Source organism: Miscanthus floridulus, chromosome 4 (assembly GCF_019320115.1).
Source record: "Miscanthus floridulus cultivar M001 chromosome 4, ASM1932011v1, whole genome shotgun sequence".
Taxonomy (NCBI): domain Eukaryota; kingdom Viridiplantae; phylum Streptophyta; class Magnoliopsida; order Poales; family Poaceae; genus Miscanthus; species Miscanthus floridulus.
The window spans coordinates 119,133,074-119,150,909 of NC_089583.1; the positions used below are offsets into that span (position 1 = coordinate 119,133,074).

A 17,836-nucleotide genomic window follows, 5' to 3' on the forward strand; every position below is an offset into this window, starting at 1 on the left:
CCGAGTAGAAGTTGGCTCGGTTGCCGAACGTGACGAGCAAGTCGATCTACCCAAGCGGGTATGCCTATGCTCCTAGGATCACCCCATGGAAGGGAGAGCCCACCAGGCAGAGCTCCAACCAAGGGATGTGCATGGCATCGAGGATGTTGAGGGTGTTGCCTCTATCCATCAGCACCTTGGTGAGGCACTTCTTACGGACGATGGGGTCGACAACGAGCGGGTAGCGTCCTGGTCTTGTGACATGGGAGGGATGGTCCCTTTGATCGAAGGTGATCAGAGATTCCAACCAGCTAAGGAAGGAGGGGATGGACGTCTTGGCGGCGCATGCCTCCCTATAGCGTACCTTGTGCTGGCGCTTAGGACCAGATGGCATCAGATCCGTCGAAGATCATGATGCTTTCCTCAGCATCAGGGGAAACTGTCTCCATCCTTGCCCGTCATGCCTCCTTTCTTGGCTGCCACCTCTTTGTCGTCCCCTTCTTTTGGCTTGCCGGTCTATCGTAGGAAACGTTTGAGGAGCTCGCAGTCCTTGTAGAGGTGTTTGACGGGGTAGGCGTGGTTGGTGCATGGACTGTCCATGAGCTTGTTGAAGTGGTCAAGCAGTCCCTATTGGGGCTGCTTGCCCGTGCGATCAGCCACGGCGACCAACGCGGTGTTGTCTAATTGGCACCGATCCTTTTTGTTCTTCTTGCCCCTCTCCATGGAGGGGCCCTCATCTTGGTACGTGTGCTTGGCCTTGCCTTTGTCCTGGCCCCCGTTGAATACCGCTCCGACCGCCTCCTCACCGGAGGCATGGTTAGTGGCGACGTCGAGTGGGTCGCGGGTGGTACGGAGCTTCAGGCATCCAAGCTTGTGGATTAGGGACTCGCAGGTCATCCCAGAGAGGAATGCGCTAATGACATCTACATCGACGACATCAGGGAGAGAGTTGCATCGTTGGGGGAACCTATGGATGTAATTCCACAAGGACTCGCTGGGCTCTTGCTGGCAACTCTTGAGGTCCCTAGGAGTTTCTAGGGCGGATATACGTCCCCTAGAAATTTCTGACGAAGACCCTCTTGAGGTCTGCCCAGTCGTGGATGCTGTCAGTGTGGGAGGAATTCAAGCCATGCCCGAACATGTCCCCCCGACGTAGATGGGGAGATACTAAATGATGAAATAGTCATCATCCACCCCTCCAGGCTCGGTAGGCGAGCCAGAAATCTTTGAGCCAAATACCAGGATTTGTCTCCCCGATGTACTTGATGATGTTGGTGGGCGATCGGAAGTGCTATGGGAACGGTGCTCTCCGAATACGCCGTTCAAAGGCCTATGGTCCTAGGCCCTCAGGGCTAGGACTCCGATCGTCCAGCCGGCGACTGTGCCTAGGCACGTTTCACCGCTCCCCTCGATGGTTCGGCCGGGATCCATGTCGCCTACTCTCACCGCCGCCCGGTGGATGTCATCATCATGTCAGGGCCGATGTCGGTTGCTGACGATGTTGCGAGCATCTTGGTGTGGACCGGGCGCTCATGTACCGGTGGTCGATGTGGAGCAGGCACTAGGTCGGACCGAGGCGCGACTACTGCCTCCTAAGCCACACCTGGCGGCTATAGCGGTGAGTGGATGGAGCGATCTGTCTAGTGCGTCCCCGCTACCCCAGTGGGGAGAGAGGGCGCGTGTCAGAGTCACGATGCGGAGCTTTCCGCTTGTTGAACGGCGACATCTTCTGCTAGAACCCAGAGGTTCCGATAGACCGCCCGCTCCTAGGGGTCAACGGGCTTGGGAACACCGCGTAGAAGCATTGTTGCAGCAGCGATGTTCTGGCTAGCTCGAGTGAACTATGGGAGATCATTTTCCTCGTTCATGATGTCGTGTTGGACCTAGCGGGCGCCGCCCACTAGGTTATGCGCATAGGGCACAACGTGCTGCACTGAGCTTGCTAGTGCAGGCGGTGGCTGGTTCTACCACCGTTGTTGTAGTTCCTTGGCGTGCCCTTGCGCAAACGTGAGGGCCCCCGCATGTGGGTCTAGAGGGGTGTGAGTTTGCGCAGACTCCGCAATGACCGGAGGCTGTCCTGGAGCATCTGCCATAGCGTACTCCTAGGACGGACGGTGGCTAGGTGCCACGTCACCGATGCTGGAGCCATCGCTCTCACCCTCGTCATTCGGGAGTTCGTGGAAAGTGGTAGGAGCATAGCTCGCTATTCCCACAAATTCGGATGTGAGGGGGGATGGCGGTAGCGTCCCTCAGAGCCCCCGAGCACACGCATCCATGAGGGACGCGAGGCCATAGGGGAACTGATTGTACGGTGTCCGTGATGCAGTCAATACGGTCCCTCTAGATAATCGGTGGGAGATAGTAAATAGAGAGTAAATTATAGTTTGCATATTACTCACAACGGGGTTTGAGCAAAGAGTTTGCTCAGAATGAAGCGCAGATGCCTTGTCATTGAAGTCGTCGTGCGTCTCGGAGCCAATGGAGGGCGCCCCTCCGATAGACACCAGAATGAGTGCCTCCTCGCAGAGGTGTAGTACGCCGAGCCAGTCGGCGATGAAGTCTAGGCTTCCAAGGAGGAAGGCCTAGGATGGCTCAAAGACAGGTGGAACCCACACCCAATAGGTGGGAGTGCGGGAAACTCCAGTGAGCCAAAGTGAATCGTATCGCCTGAGCCCGCCATGGCGAAGGTGGTGGAAAAGTGGGCCATCCGATGATCAAAAAGTGTTGAACGTACAGCGTCTTCCCCACGGATGGTGCCAACTGTTGGTGCAGAAAGTTACCAACAAGTAAATATTTGTAGTTTTGCCGTACGTTGTGATCGGAGGTGGCCTAGCACTCAATGACATAGGATTATACTGGTTCAGGCAACGTGCCCTACGTCCAGTTTGAGTCGATCGGTGACTTTATTCCTGAGCCTAGGTGCTCAAAGTTTGTAGTGGGGTTACAAACGAGAAGAAGAAAGATAGGGGGTACAAGAGGCCCGATCGGACTCCGGACGGAAGGGCCGAGAGCGACAGGAGCTCCACTATAAGCTAAGTGTTCAAGCGTGTGCTTGAGGTTCGAACCTAGCGGTTCTATGGTTGTAAACTAGTGAACTTGATCGATCTAATGAATCTAGAATCACTTGAATATTGGGAAAGAGCGCATCCCCTTTTATAGATGAAGAGGATGGCCTTACAAGTGAGAGGGAGAGAGTACATATGCTTCTAAGACTTGTTGCCCATGCCGGCGGGTATAGGATGATGGTAGACGCCCACAACACTATTGGATGTCGGATGCACATGGGCGATTGTGTCGTTTTGTTTGGGTATGGCAGATGTCGGTACCTGCTATACAGTTGATGCCCAGAGGCATGTGAGGGGTTTCGCTATGTTCACTCGGTATGGTAAAAGCTAGCGCCCACAACACTGTCGATGCCCAGAGGCATGTGGGGGGAGCCTTACCGTATGGGAGTTAATGAAGCCCACAATACTATAGGGAAAATATCAGCGTCTACAACACTGTTTATGTCAGGGAGGTTGTAGAGTACTATTTCTATAGGTGTACAGGGTACGGTCCCTGGTATCGTGGTTTGACTTGTGCGTCTTGCTTTGCTTTCTCTGTTTGTTCCCTGGTCCTTTTCGAGCGGGGTGTCCTGGTCGGTTGGTCCCAGTCGGCTCTGGTTGCGCCAGTCGGAGAAGAGCAGTGAGCAGGGTTTTCACGTACCACGGTCGGAGATAGGGGTTGGAGTCAGAAGTAGTGCTTTTGCCAGGCCTTTCAGTCGGAGAGGCCGTCCGAAGGCGGGCTAGAGACTAAAGTGAGCGCTCCGGTCGGAGAGGTGGGCCGGAGTCAGAAAACAGGCGCCGCTCCTCCTCGGACAGACCTTACGGTCGGGGATTGGATCGCTCTTCCGGCCTGTTGTTTAGATACCTGGGCCGGCCCATGAGTTGCGCATTGTCTGCTTGGGCCGAGCCTTTGTTGGGAAGCCGGCCCGCAAGGAACCTTGGGTTTATGAACCCGACAAGAGTAATATAGGCTGAGTTGAGGACGCCCAAGTTCACAAACTTCCTGTTCCAAACTACCGAAACCGCTGACATAATATCTTTGCACGCTTCCTTTCTGAAAGTTTAAATAGCTATTCCTTTCCTGTTTCCTTCCCTCAAGAAATATAAAAAAATTCTCAAAAACTATTCAAACTTCCTCTTCTTGTTTTTAGCCACAAATTGAGCATGACGTCTTTGCGGGACCATTGATCATTTTACTATTTATTTACTCATTTTTTCAGAGCGATGCCTATAGTGCCCCATTTTTTCATTATGAGAACTCTGCTGATTTGTTGATATATCTAAGCACAGCACCATCAAGTGTTGGTTACTCACACATAGCACTTATAACTCAGCTGATTAGTTATGTTAAGTGTATGGTTAAGGCTCTATCTATAGGCCCACTCTATATTTAGCCATGAGGCTCTCTATATATTGTCCCCTTCACCTCTAGAGAGATTGTACTCGATGATCCCAATGGTACATAACATGGTACCAGCGCTATGGGATTAGGGTTAGGATTAGATTAGTCTGATACACGATCCATTTTTTCCCTTGGGATCCTCTCTTCTTCGCGCGGCCTGTCGCTGTGCCCTCTCGTCGCCCATCTTCTCGCGTGGACAGCCCATCGCCGTCTCATCGCGCGTCTTCACGCGGCCTATCGCCGTGCCCCTTCGCCCGATGGCCCGTTGCCGTCTCATCGCCCGCCCGTGACTTGGCTCGTGACTCGTCGCGTTGCATCGCGAATCATCCGTCGTGGGGCACGTCGCTCGTGACTCGTCTCCGTTGCGGGGATCATCGTCTGCTGCTTCCGCTCGTCGCTGCTCGTTGCCTCTTCAACCTCTTCAATCTTCGGCTTCTCTGTTTTGCTTGCCTGTTGTTGGAACAGAGCAGAGGAGGTCCTGATCGTCATCTGCTTCTGCTCATCGCTGCTCCACGCCTCTTCAGTCTCCAACTTCCCTGCTCTGCCCGCCTGTGGGAGCAGAGCAGAGGAGGTCTTGCATGTTCAGCAAATAGAGGGGGTCCTCTGCTTCTTATACCACAGTGGTAACAGATCGTTGCCTCCCTCCTCCTTGGTCAGCTGTTAACAGTTGTTTCCATCATGTCTCAGTCTCAACTCAACGCAATTGTCATCCGTATCACTTTAGAGGGTCCAAATTATCCTGAATGTGCCTTCTGTGTAGAAACTACTTTAAGGGGTCATGGTTTACTACATCATTTAACTGACAATGCCCCTAAGCCTAAGGAGGATGGTAGTAATGCTACTGTAGTAAAGGATTGGGGTATCAATGATGGCAAAGTGATGGCTGCTATGGTCAATAGTACTAAACAATCCTTGATTATGAGTCTATCTAAGTTCAAAACTACTAATGCCATATGGGAAAATCTAAAGCAGCGCTATGTACAGGACAGTGGGGCTCTTTTACATAGTCTTATGCAGCAAACTCATGTCATAGAGCAGAATGATATGTCCATTGATGAGTACTATTCTGCTTTTGATCAATTGATGGGATCATTGACTTCCATGGTACCTGAATGTTCAGCTGATTTTTGTCCAGCACATAAATTTATTGAAAAGTTTTTCACTTACAGATTTGTCATGGGAGTTCGAGCTGAGTATGATTCCATCCGTACACGGTTGCTTCACAGTTCTTCTGATCTCACTATGGCAAATGCTTTGTCAGATTTGCTTGCAGAAGAAACTCGTCTCAAGTCCCTATCCTCTACAGTGTCTCATGGTGTGTTGGCAGCTTCTCGGAGGACTAGTGCACCCAATAGTACCTCTACCGAACCTTGTAAGCATTGTGGCAAGACTGGTCATCTTTCAGAAAATTGTTTCTCTCAGTCATCCTAGAGAAGTTGGCTGAGTATCGTGCACGGTGTGCTGCTCATGGTGGTCGTGGTCGTGGTCGTGGTACTGGTTCCACTCCTAGAGCTCAGTTTCAGTGGCTACTTCCTCGACTGCTAGTGCTCCCTCGGCTTGGGTGCTTGATTCAGGCACTTCTTTTCATGTGACCTCTGATCAGTCCCAGCTGGTTGCCTACAAGCCGGTCCCTGATGGTGCTTCTATTCAGACAGCTGATGGTACATATTGTCATATCACTCATCAGGGCTCACTTTGCAATAATCACTTTTCTGTACCCAATGTTTCCTTTGTACCTCAGTTGTCTATGAATCTTCTATCGGTTGGTCAAATTACCGACCAGAATTGCTTTGTTGGTTTTGATGACTCATCTTATTTTATTTAGGACCGTCGCAGCGGGAAAGTGATTGGGACTGGCCATCGCCGTAAAGGTGCTTCTAGCCTCTACGTTTTGAACACTCTACGTCTTCCTTCGTCTGTTCCATCTACAGCTCATGTCTCATCCGCTGCATCATCTTCAGCCTCTTCATTTGCCAAGTGGCATCATCGCCTTGGTCATCTTTCCAGGTCTCGATTGTCGTCCATGATAAATAAAGGTTGTTTAGGTCATACCTCTATTGAGTCTAGCTTTCATTGTAAGGGTTGTAAGCTTGGCAAACAAATACAACTTCCTTACCCTTCTAGTGTTTCTCGTTCTGCTAGACCTTTTGATATTATTCATACTGATGTATGGGGTCCTGCACCTTTTGCTACAAAAGGTGGCCATAAATACTATGTCATTTTTATTGATGATTATTCTCGCTATACATGGATTTATTTCATGAAACATCGTTCACAATTGTGTTCCATTTATCAGTCTTTTGTTCGAATGGTTCACACACAATTTTCAGCTCCCATTAAAGTTCTTCGTTCAAACTCTAGGGGTGAGTACTTGTCTGCTGTCTTTCGCCAATTTCTATTGTCTGAGGGTACACTTGCACAGCTCTCTTGTCCAGGTGCTCATGCTCAAAATGGTGTTGCTGAACGAAAACATCGCCATCTCATAGAGACAGCTCGCACACTTTTGATTTCATCATTTGTCCCTTCTCATTTTTGGGGAGAAGCTGTTTCCACTGCTATCTATCTCATCAATAGGCAACCTTCATCCAAATTGTCTGATCACTGTCCTGGAGAAGTACTTTTTGGTATTCCTCCTAGCTATGATCATCTTCGAGTTTTTGGATGCACTTGCTATGTTCTGCTTGCACCTCGTGAGCGCACAAAATTGACTGCACAATCTGTTGAATGTGTTTTTCTAGGGTATAGTCCTGAGCATAAAGGTTATCGATGTTATGACTCTTCTTCCCATCGCATACGCATCTCTCGTGATGTTACCTTTGATGAGGATCGCCCCTTCTTTTATAACCCTTCCACTACCCCTTCATATTCTCCCATAGAGTCCACCTCTTTTTTTTTTAGCCTTCCTCCAAATTCATCCACCGATGATGCCTCTGCACCATCTGATCCTCCTATTTCCATCACACCACCTTTACCTCCTACAACATCCTTGTCTCCATCTCAATCTTTTTCAAAACCACCTATTACACGTGTCTACAGCCGTCGTCCCTCCCAGCTTCCGTCTAGTTCTCCCACCATGGCTAGTCCAGATGAGCCCGCTGCTGATGCTTCTAATAATAACATTGATGATTCACATGTTCATGAGTTACAGGTTGCTCCACGATATAATCTTCGAGACCGCAGTACCATTCATCCTGAAGAGAAGTACGGTTTTCCCCAATTGCATGCTGTTGTTGATGAGCCATCCACTTATCAGGAAGCTTCTCAAATTCTGGAATGGCAGCTAGCTATGTCTGAGGAACTTGCCGCCCTTGATCGTCAAGGCACTTGGGATCTTGTTCCATTGCCATCGCACACAATACCTATTACATCTAAGTGGGTATTCAAAGTGAAGACCAAGTCAGATGGCTCTATAGAGAGATATAAGGCCCGTCTTGTTGCTAGAGGTTTTCATCAAACTCAGGGTTTAGATTATGATGAGACTTTTGCACCTGTTGCTCATATGATGACAGTCCGTACATTAATTGCAGTTGCAGCAGCTTCTTCTTGGCCCATATCTCAAATGGATGTCAAGAATGCCTTTCTTCATGGTGATTTGACTGAAGAAGTTTATATGCAACCGCCCCCGGGTGTTGTCGCTCCTCTAGGATATGTCTGTCGTCTTCGTCGTGCTTTATATGGCCTTAAACAGGCTCCTCGTGCTTGGCATGAGCATTTTGTCTCCATGATACGAGCTGCTGGATTTTCAGCTAGTGATCATGATCCGGCTTTATTTGTTCATTTGTCACCACGTGGCCATACGTTGCTTCTTCTCTATGTTGATGATATGCTGATTATGGGTGATGATAAGGATCACATTTCCCATGTGAAGCAACAACTCAGTGCTGAATTTCAGATGTCTGATTTGGGTCCTCTCAGTTATTTCTTAGGCATTGAGGTCAAGCAATCTACTCAGGGCTATCATCTTTCTCAGTCTAAGTACATACAAGATCTTATTGCTCGTTCAGGCATCACTGATAGTCGAACTGCTGCCACACCCATGGATCTTCACTTGCAACTTCGTCCCACTGATGGGGTACCTCTTAAGGATCCCTCTCGATATCGACACATTGTGGGCAGCCTTGTTTACCTCACTGTCACTAGGCCGGATATTGCTCATGCAGTCCATATTTTGAGTCAATTTGTTTGTGCCCCAACTTCTGTTCATTTTGGACATTTACTTCGCGTGCTACGCTACCTACGGGGGACATCATCTCAAAGTTTACTCTATGCGCATGATAGTCCGCTTCAGCTTCATGCTTACTCGGATTCCACTTGGGCGAGTGACCCAACAGATCGATGTTCCATCACTAGATATTGCATTCTTCTTGGCTCTTCTCCTATTGCATGGAAGTCCAAGAAGCAAGCAGCTGTATCTCGCTCTAGTACAGAGGCTGAACTTCGAGCACTTGCCACTACTACTGCAGAGATTGTATGGCTTCGATGGTTGTTGGTTGATTTAGGCATCTCTTGTGATGTTGCCACTCCTCTTCTATGTGATAATACAGGAGCCATACAAATTGCTAATGATCCTGTGAAGCATGAACTCACAAAGCATATTGGTGTGGATGCTTTCTTTACTCGGTCTCATTGTCATCAGAAGACTATTTCTCTCCAGTATGTGCCTTCAGAGTTGCAATTGGCCGACTTCTTCACTAAAGCACAAACTCGGGAGCAGCATTGGCTTCACTTGATCAAATTCAATGCTTCAGATCCTCCACTTCCACCTTGAGTTTGAAGGGGGGTGTTAAGTGTATGGTTAAGGCTCTATCTATAGGCCCACTCTATATTTAGCCATGAGGCTCTCTATATATTGTCCCCTTCACCTCTGGAGAGATTGTACTCGGTGATCCCAATGGTACGTAACAAGTTAGACAGTTCAACGTGTTCATCAGATAGTACTATCTACAGTAATTCTGCTAGCATGTACACTGAATCACCTCCACAAATTGATGTGAAGGATTAAGAACGGACTGCAATGAGAAGGAAATAAAAGATCATGTCTGAAGTTCTGGGCTCAATTGTAGGTGCCCAAGGAGATCTACCAGACTGCAACTATGATGCAAGCCCGCGAAGATACATGCACAGCACAGAGCTTAAAAGGAGAAAAAAGAACTAGACAACCTGAGGCGCTCATCGAAATCTTCAAAGAAAAGTCGAATCAGTTGGTCTTCTTTGACGAATCATCCTCAGAGGATGTAGCGTCATTACTGCTGTTATCTTTGTTACTGTCACTGTTATTTTCAAGGTCAGGAACTACTGCTGTAGACGGTTCCACATTAGATAGCCGAGCTGCGCCTATAACTTGCTCTGGGAGCTCCTCATATGTGTTTGCCTGAAAGTACACAAGTAATAGCATGGTAACAGCCAAAAGTGAGGACGTGGACAGGAAAAACCTCCTGGGTTGTTGGTAGTTTTTTTTTATCCCAGCTAGAGTATACTTAAAAAGAGAGTGAATTGCATTCGCAGTCTTTAGAGAAAACAAAACCGTCAAGGTCACTTAAAAACAGAGTCCATCCATGTAGAGAAGAGACACCAACCTGTATTAGGAAAGCCATATCAACTACTAATGTTGTGACAACACCAAACACCAAGCCCAAAACTCCGTTTGCTACTGCAGAAGAACCAATGTCAACGTCCACCTGCAAAACACTACAGGCTCAGATGCATTGCCTTATTCACAAATGACATTTTTCGCATTTTTCATTCCCGAACATGCAGGAGAAGTGTGTATCATTATATTAATAAGTAGAGAAAAAGGTCCCATTACAAGCCATGCGGACAGCAGAGTTAGACATTTTTCACTTCTATATCTGGCACTAATTGTAATAACCAGTCAAATTGTATTAGCCAAAACATATCATCTCAAGATAAATCTTTTTTTACACAAGACAAGGGATGTGTTAGAAATATTTCAAGCACAACATTATTGGCCTCACCTCCAAATACCCAGGACTTCGTACATAGGTACAATCCAATGCCTTTCCCAACAAACAAGGGGAGCTGCCAACACTCTGCCGCACTATCCAAGAACCCTGAAGTTTTATTTTTTCCTTTTTTAAGTCAAAGTGAAGTGAAGGACACAAAACTGTTGTAACACCGTACATAGATATTGGGTGAAAAAAGACCTTTGGAACGGATGGTATGAGCTTCAGTCTGCTGTTGCGGAAGTCATCATCGCCATCAAAGAAGCGCTGCAGTAATGATCCCTTTTTCAAGGAACTTGTGACGAAATACATGACCATGCTGTAGTGAGTTGATCCGGGAATCTACAAGAGGATAAATTCACCAAAAAAATCAAACGGATGGATAAAGGTTCAAAACAGTTTTATGGAATAGTGACTTACCTGTAAGTTGACAATAAATGTATGCATCCCTTTCTCAGCAGCAACCTATAATAGAAGTAAAAGAAAGAGGCATGAATAAAAGGTAAAGTTTTTTTTTTTTTGCTGGTCCTAGCTCCTTGATAAAAGCAATGCCATCTACTATCATGTTGTAGCTGAATCATAATTATATTGAAATAGTGAAAATTTAAAGTTAAATAAATAACAGCTGCAACATAGGAATAATGGAAGCAATTAGGCTAGTGTTTTGGTTACCTGAGCAACACAATTTTTTTGCCTGCCAACATTATCCATACGCTTGGTGTCCTTATACCAATCAATGGCTGCAAGCTCCATTAGATAACTTGCAGCAGGTATCTGTAACTTGGATATTAGTGTGTTAAGATTCTTTATATTATCCAACATGCTTCACAAGCAATAAAATACAAACTGGAAGATTCAGACCTTTGATTTGTCATTTGGGAAATTCTTGCTACGAACTTTGAAAAGCTTGCTATCAGGTACTGTCCAACAGTTGCGACTTTTCTCATCCGGATCATGATGAAGGATTCCAGAAAAGCAAGATAAATCATTTTTTTCTGGAGGCTCATCTGTCATATTGAAAAAGTACTGCTGTTACAGAAACAGAGAACACCTTCCCTAGAACTTGATGACAACAGATATTAGAATGCAGGAATATAGAATAGAAAAGGGAAACAAACCCGTTTGTTTAGCTTCATTGTCAGATTTTTTAGGGCTTTCCTGTACATTGGTTTTGATCAAGGTTTAGTATCAAGTGAGGAAACATGCAAAATCTGTAGTAAGTTACGAATTCATGATGTTTTTGTTCATTGTTTGGTCTAGGATATTTGCACCTCTATATCAGCTTCAGGAACCTGATACTCCTCATCGTCATCCGATTCTTCATCAATAGTTCCCATGTTTTTATTTCCTACATGTTCTTGATCTGCTGGTTTAGTATTGGAGTCAATTTCTGTAAGCTTCTCATCCTTTTGTGCTGTATTCACATCAGCCATGCTCTCCATTGCAGGAATCCTTGGAGTTATATGGATATCATCTGTTTGGGAAAAATATTCACGCAGCCCTGGGATTAAGTGTAGATTAGAGCCATAACGACCAGAAATGAATTGGTGAGACAACAAGGCTGAGTGGTCAGTTTAACAAATTTCATTCGTTCTTTCATACTAAATATAAAGCTGTTAATGGTTGTGTCATAAGAAAAACAGTATTTCAGTACCGGCAACACAGTTCAGTATCTGCAGCAAAGAATGATACTGAAAGGAAGTAGAGTAATTCAAGAACCATCCCTTCAGGTCAATCTGCATAAGGTGCTGAACCTGAGTCCGGGGTCTTCCATTGCGACACTTAAGAGGACAAATCTTGAATCCTCCACCTGAATTTTTAGAAATTTCAGGAAAACAAAAGAATAGAAGTTGACAATTTTGTTTATACATGGAGTTTCTAGTAAAGGTAGGTGCAGGACTTATTATGGGCCTGAGAAAATTACTTTCAATAAAAGCCCTTACAAATCCTCGTTGACAGCTGCAGTTTGGATGTTCTGTAGAACGAAATAACACAACTGCATGTGTAAACACACATTGTCAGAAAGAAGACACTAAAGAGAGTAAAGTGGGCTTGAATGATTATAGCTCAACAATTTACCATAACTTCCATCGTCATTACGTCGCCAATACCTAACATAACACAGATCCCGAGGCCAGATCAACCTGCACGTTCACGTAGATGGAAGTTACATTTAGAATAATCAGAGGCAAAAGATTATGACAGGAACTTGTCAATCTATGAGAATTGTAGTTACCTTGGACAGCAATGCAATTGCAAACTATGATATAGTACTGCAGTGTGACCATCAACCTCTTCAACTAAACTACCCTGGCGAAAGCTACAGTCCCACCTAAATAGCAAAGAAAGATCAACAAGGTTGATTGTTAGAGTACGTCATGAGCCTATTGGGCCTGGGCTGGCGGTCCCTCTCAATCCTAGCAGCCACATATCATTGATATTAAACACTCCCTTCGGTTTCTTTTACAAGGCATTTTTTTTCTCGGACACGCAGGAGAGCTGTGTGCCTGTGTTGCATCATTATATTAAGGGCGTACCCAGTGTAGAGAGCTCCCGCTCTATGCGGGGTCTGGGGAAGGGTGTTAATGGCAAGCCTTACCCTCGCCTGTGCAATGCGAGGAGACCGCGACTCGAACCCGGGACCTTCCGGTCACAGGCGGTAAGACTCTACCGCTTGCATCATTATATTAAGAAGGAAAATAAAGGGAAAGAATACATTTCAACAACAACAACACACACACACACATGTGGCACTGAAATTATATACTAACAGAGTACTTGTTGCTCAAAGGCTTGTCACTAAGAAATAGGCCTTACAATTTCAAACGGGGGGTATTTGTATTAGGGAAACCACTAAGTTAAAGGACCAGTTGCTTACTCGTATCTTGTTGCATCCATGCTCATCATCAGCCCAAAAATGGCTTCACATGTGGCTTCCACTACACCAACAGCCCTCATAGCTCGGCTACAGCTTCTTGCCTACATGGCATGCAGTAGCATGTTGTCATCAGCTTCAGAGTTTCAGGTTGTACCCAGATTTATTTTGGAGAAGAAAAGGCACTACAATTGGAACATACAAGGTATTCAACTTCCAGAAGTTCTTCATAAATGCGCAACCCTGCCAATGCAAACCGGTAAGCGATCCCAACTTCAAACATCCTCCAAGGAAGGATTAACACCTAAGGAAAGAAACACAGACTTGCCATTTTGGCATCGAAGTAGTCGCCAATTCTTCTTAGAATAGAGTTGAGTGAGGTCATTCTGACTGGACATACCAAAATCAGCATCTTTGGTCCAATCATGTATTGATTCGGGGGGACCTAAGAACAGAAATGATATGGTGAATTATGAACACAAATGCTGCAAATCAGTACACAACTTCACAAAGATCAGTTAGCATGACTTCTTACCATTCCCTATAGTTGTCCTGCGAACTAAAGTAGGCCGTTCCTCTTCGTCTTCAGCTCTACATTAATAATAAGTTTCTAGCTAATTCAGTAAAATTCCTTACACAAGATACTCGAAGACATGTAATGCCACTTACGCACTGTCACGGTCTGACAAGGAGAACTGCCCTCCGAGTTCCATGTCAAAGTCCATTGTAGCAAATGCCTTATGGGTTTTAGCTGCAGAGTCTGGTTGCTGGAAGAAAAGAAAACGTTCTGCATTATAACATGTAAAATGTGTCCTTGATTTTGCAATGTTCATGAAAACGAATTAAGATACAATGCTGTCTAGCATCTGATTCAGCGGCTATTTAGTTTAATTAAGTTGCGAGTTTTCTGAAGACAGTGACCAACTGGTCAAGTACTTTTGACGCAGTGAACTATGGGATCTAAGAAGCTCATATCACATTCTAGCACTGTGATTTACTGTGAAACATTACTGCCTACTATTTAATTACCAAACTAATACGCAATCATCAATTTGTTAGCCAACCTAAATGATATATGGAAAAGGGCATATGAAATCCAAGCTTTCTCAAGACATGCTTGTAGCAATTGTGCCATAGCTGTAAAAATGGGGCTGAAACAGAGACTTACTGCACCTGATCAATGAGGAGCTCTATTTTCTTTTTCCAGGCCAATGCATCTTCAATATCATGTGCACCCATCTGTGGATTGAGTACTTGTCACTTGAAACTAGATAAATCAGGGAGGATTGTAGTTCTGTTTAATGGTTGAAGCTACTTCAACTAACCGTTATTTGATGCTCCTTCTCTTTCTGGTTATAAACGCAGAGAACATAAATCATCTGAAAAAGAACCCATGGGAGGGATGAGAATAAGCACAGGAAAATCCAACTGCGATTGCCAAGGAAAGTAGAAAAATCACATGCCATGGAACACTTAGTGAGGTGCATTATATAGTTTTAAAGTGCTTGGTTGTTGTTGCATCCTATACATCCGCATGTACTTAGTGAGGTGCATTATATAGTAGTTGAGATGGTAGTGGGCCCTTTTTCACAATCAGTGTCATACAAGAAGATGATCTTAGACACATATATGTTTATGGCATATTTCATTTTCTTAGGAAGAAAAAGGAAGGGAACAAACTGGCATCTACCAAGCTTCTTGTAGCAGGATGTAGTACACATGAAGATTACTGACCGCATAACATTCACAATTCAAGTTAATAAACAAAACTGGAGGCCAAACTCACTTGCCCATGATGATTTTTGAGCCCCCTATCCTCCACCCTGCAATTCCCATCTATTAGCAGCGACTTGAGGGGCACCTGGATGCACAATGACAAATTTCACCTAAGTTATCAAACATCAGAAAGGATACTTTGGTGCTAATGCGATTCAGGTGGTAGGTAGGATGAATATATAATATGTTGGGAAATCAAGCATAACTAAGAGAGTAGTTCATAGTACAGTATCAGAAACAGCACGAATGCAGATAACTAAAGGAAAAATAATTAAAATCGAAAACTTAATGTTGACTAATCGGCGATTTTGATACATAATTAATTGCAACAATGAAAACATAATCATCGTGCTTAATGGATCACCACTTTGTTTTGGGTGGTATAACAGCAGGCTCCCATGTTTGCAACAGGGAGCACCCAATGTTCTACCAGATTGTAATCCTAGGCAAAGACAAAGGCAACCCACATTGGGCACCCAAATAAAACGGACCGAACTGTTCAGAGGTTGGAGGCGCTAGCTCCTGTAAGAACAAACCCTAGCACCTATGGAAATGGCAATCTAGTCGTACCATGTTGTCCTTGGGCTTCTTCTTGTAGTAGGCGAGCAGCCTGCTCTCGAGCACGAAGTAGCGCGTGTGGAAGAAGGACCTGCCGATCTTCCGGCGGCCGTAGCGCACCATCCATCCCTCGTGGTGCACGGCCGCGGCCTCCCTGACGGTGGCCACCGCCTTGGACAGCTCGCCGCTCCTGGCGGTAGCCGCGACGTCCTTCCAGGAGATGGCGGCCGACTTGGGGAGCTCGCCGCTCTTGGTCGCCCTTGCCGCCGCGGCCTCCCGCCTCGACGCCGATGAGCTCAGCGAGCTCAGCATCTTCCCCTTGGCGCGCGACGCTCTGGCCTCTGGGCCTGGGGGGCGCGATCGCGCGGCGATCGGGGTGGAGACGGGGAAGGGGAGGGAGCGGTTGGTTGGAAGGGTGGCGGGGCGGGAGACGCGCAGTGGCCTCCCGTATTTGACATTGATTAAGCTTCTAAAGATAGTAGCAGTAGCAGTTAATTAATGGGCTAAACCATTGTGTTTAGCATGATCAATGATGTCATCCTATACTTATCTAGGATACTAGTCATTCATGGAGCCATATATCAATCCATATTGATCTTTTTTTTTGGTGAAAAAGAGCACCATTTTCCATAGCATTAAACCATTTCGTGATCAGGCCAAACAAAAAAAAGTACCAGGTAGGATCAGATAGTACATTTCCAATTGAGTGAAATGCACCGTGTATTGTTATTCGCCAAAAAAAAACTTTTCTCAAACGATAATGTTGTGATGCGGACGTCCTCACGTCCCGTTTCTATCCGAACGCACCGTCCTTACAGACTCAGTAGCTGCACTTACTCATCTACCCCACATTAAACCAGCACTTACTCACCTACCCCATATTAAACCAGCACTTACTCACCTACCCCATATTAAACCAGGAGAGGCCATAGTCGCCTCATGGCCCTGCGAATAAACGGCGATGCGCTCGCCTCTTCGACTGACGAGGACACTAGAGAAGGTTGCTGGCGCGCGGCGAGCAATGGAGATGCACCGCGCCCCTGCTTCCTCTGGTGCGTGCCTCTGACCGGGCAGCCACTCCTCACTCTGCCCCCGCCCCTGCTCGCTCTGGTGCGTTCTGTAACACCCTCGGTGACAGTGAATTATTTGCTAAAGCATGTCATGTGATATTGCATGTGATATGATGGATAGGTAAAGCATTGTAACTTAAACGAGTCGTAAAAACGTAAAACGAAAAGTTAATTCACGATTTATAAAGTTAACAAGTAGAGATGTTAACTAATTTTTATTGAACAAAAACGCTATAAAATATATATGTGACACCTTAAGAAAGTTTGAAGTACACATTTTGTAGAAGATAGTGTAACTTTTGTTTTAACAAGATAATAACGTTAGCTAACATTTCTAATAACTTGGAAATCGAATTTGAAGCAAATCCAACTCCAGACTTAGTCAATTTCTTAAATCTGAAAATAGATTGACAAAGCTATGTTTGGTAATTTATTCTGTAAAAATTGAGTTTAAGAGTGGTGTCGTTCTTTAGCTCTTGTAGATAGCCTAAGGTGCCCTCTTTAGAGTAGTGAATGTGGTTTGGGGATTGGATTAACTGTCTAGTTGTTTCGAACGCTTTAAAATCCATGCACAGCGTGTTTTCGGGCTATTTTTTCTGGCTGGACGTGATCACCATGCCGAGCGGCCTTGACGTCGTGGTGCTCGGTGCGCGCAAGCGCGCGCGTGGCCACGCTCTGGCCGCATCACTGGCCGCCTCGGGCTGCCGCGGAGCCGTGGCTGCCCGACTCGCCACGTCGCACTGCCCCTGCCTGTTGTCGTTGCCGCGCGTTGCTGTTGCCCTCCGTGCCACGCCACGACAACGCCGCTGCCACAGTCGTCGCATCGCTGCGCTGCGCTGCGCCACTGGCCCGCCTGGACGCTGCACACACAAGGTCGAACTGTCGTCGCCATGCCATTTATTGCACTACGGCGCGCGGGCCACGCCGACCTCAAGCGCGTGTCGTCGGCTAGTGCCGGGCGTTGCCACCGCTCCGTTAGACACGTCACCGCTCTCCCCGTGGCCAGCCCCCACCTCAACGCTCAAGCTAAATTAGCTTGCACCACTAGCCCACCTAGACCCCTCTATTGTGCGCACTAAGCCGTAACATCTACCATTGCCTCCTCGCTGCTGGTTGCACGACCGGTAACTGCGGTTCATGTCGAGCTCGTCGCGTGCACGCAGTCTAGC

The 17,836-nt window shown here is 46.4% G+C and overlaps 1 protein-coding gene and 1 pseudogene across 2 annotated transcripts; one reads left to right on the plus strand and one right to left on the minus strand.

Annotated features, from left to right (window-relative positions):
- The first annotated feature begins 5,469 nt into the window (after positions 1 to 5,469).
- Positions 5,470 to 6,228, plus strand: LOC136549205 (uncharacterized; annotated as a pseudogene).
- Positions 6,229 to 9,336: 3,108 nt separating this feature from the next.
- LOC136552863 (protein ENHANCED DISEASE RESISTANCE 2-like) lies at positions 9,337 to 16,039 on the minus strand. 2 transcript variants are annotated; one of them, XM_066544436.1, is made up of 22 exons: positions 15,610 to 16,039; positions 15,050 to 15,124; positions 14,589 to 14,642; positions 14,437 to 14,502; positions 13,933 to 14,030; positions 13,799 to 13,854; positions 13,592 to 13,708; positions 13,466 to 13,506; positions 13,267 to 13,367; positions 12,625 to 12,720; positions 12,468 to 12,532; positions 12,313 to 12,384; positions 12,043 to 12,198; positions 11,660 to 11,862; positions 11,507 to 11,546; positions 11,250 to 11,395; positions 11,061 to 11,162; positions 10,809 to 10,853; positions 10,590 to 10,730; positions 10,401 to 10,496; positions 10,002 to 10,103; positions 9,337 to 9,796 (listed from the first exon to the last, which is right to left on the minus strand). In XM_066544436.1, the coding sequence occupies exons 1-22, from the start codon at positions 15,907 to 15,909 to the stop codon at positions 9,623 to 9,625; spliced, it is 2,346 nt and encodes a 781-aa protein (XP_066400533.1). In that variant the 5' UTR covers positions 15,910 to 16,039; the 3' UTR covers positions 9,337 to 9,622. The 2 variants fall into 2 exon arrangements, with proteins under 2 accessions (XP_066400533.1, XP_066400532.1); XM_066544435.1 differs by having other exon boundaries at positions 11,660 to 11,889.
- Positions 16,040 to 17,836: the final 1,797 nt, after the last annotated feature.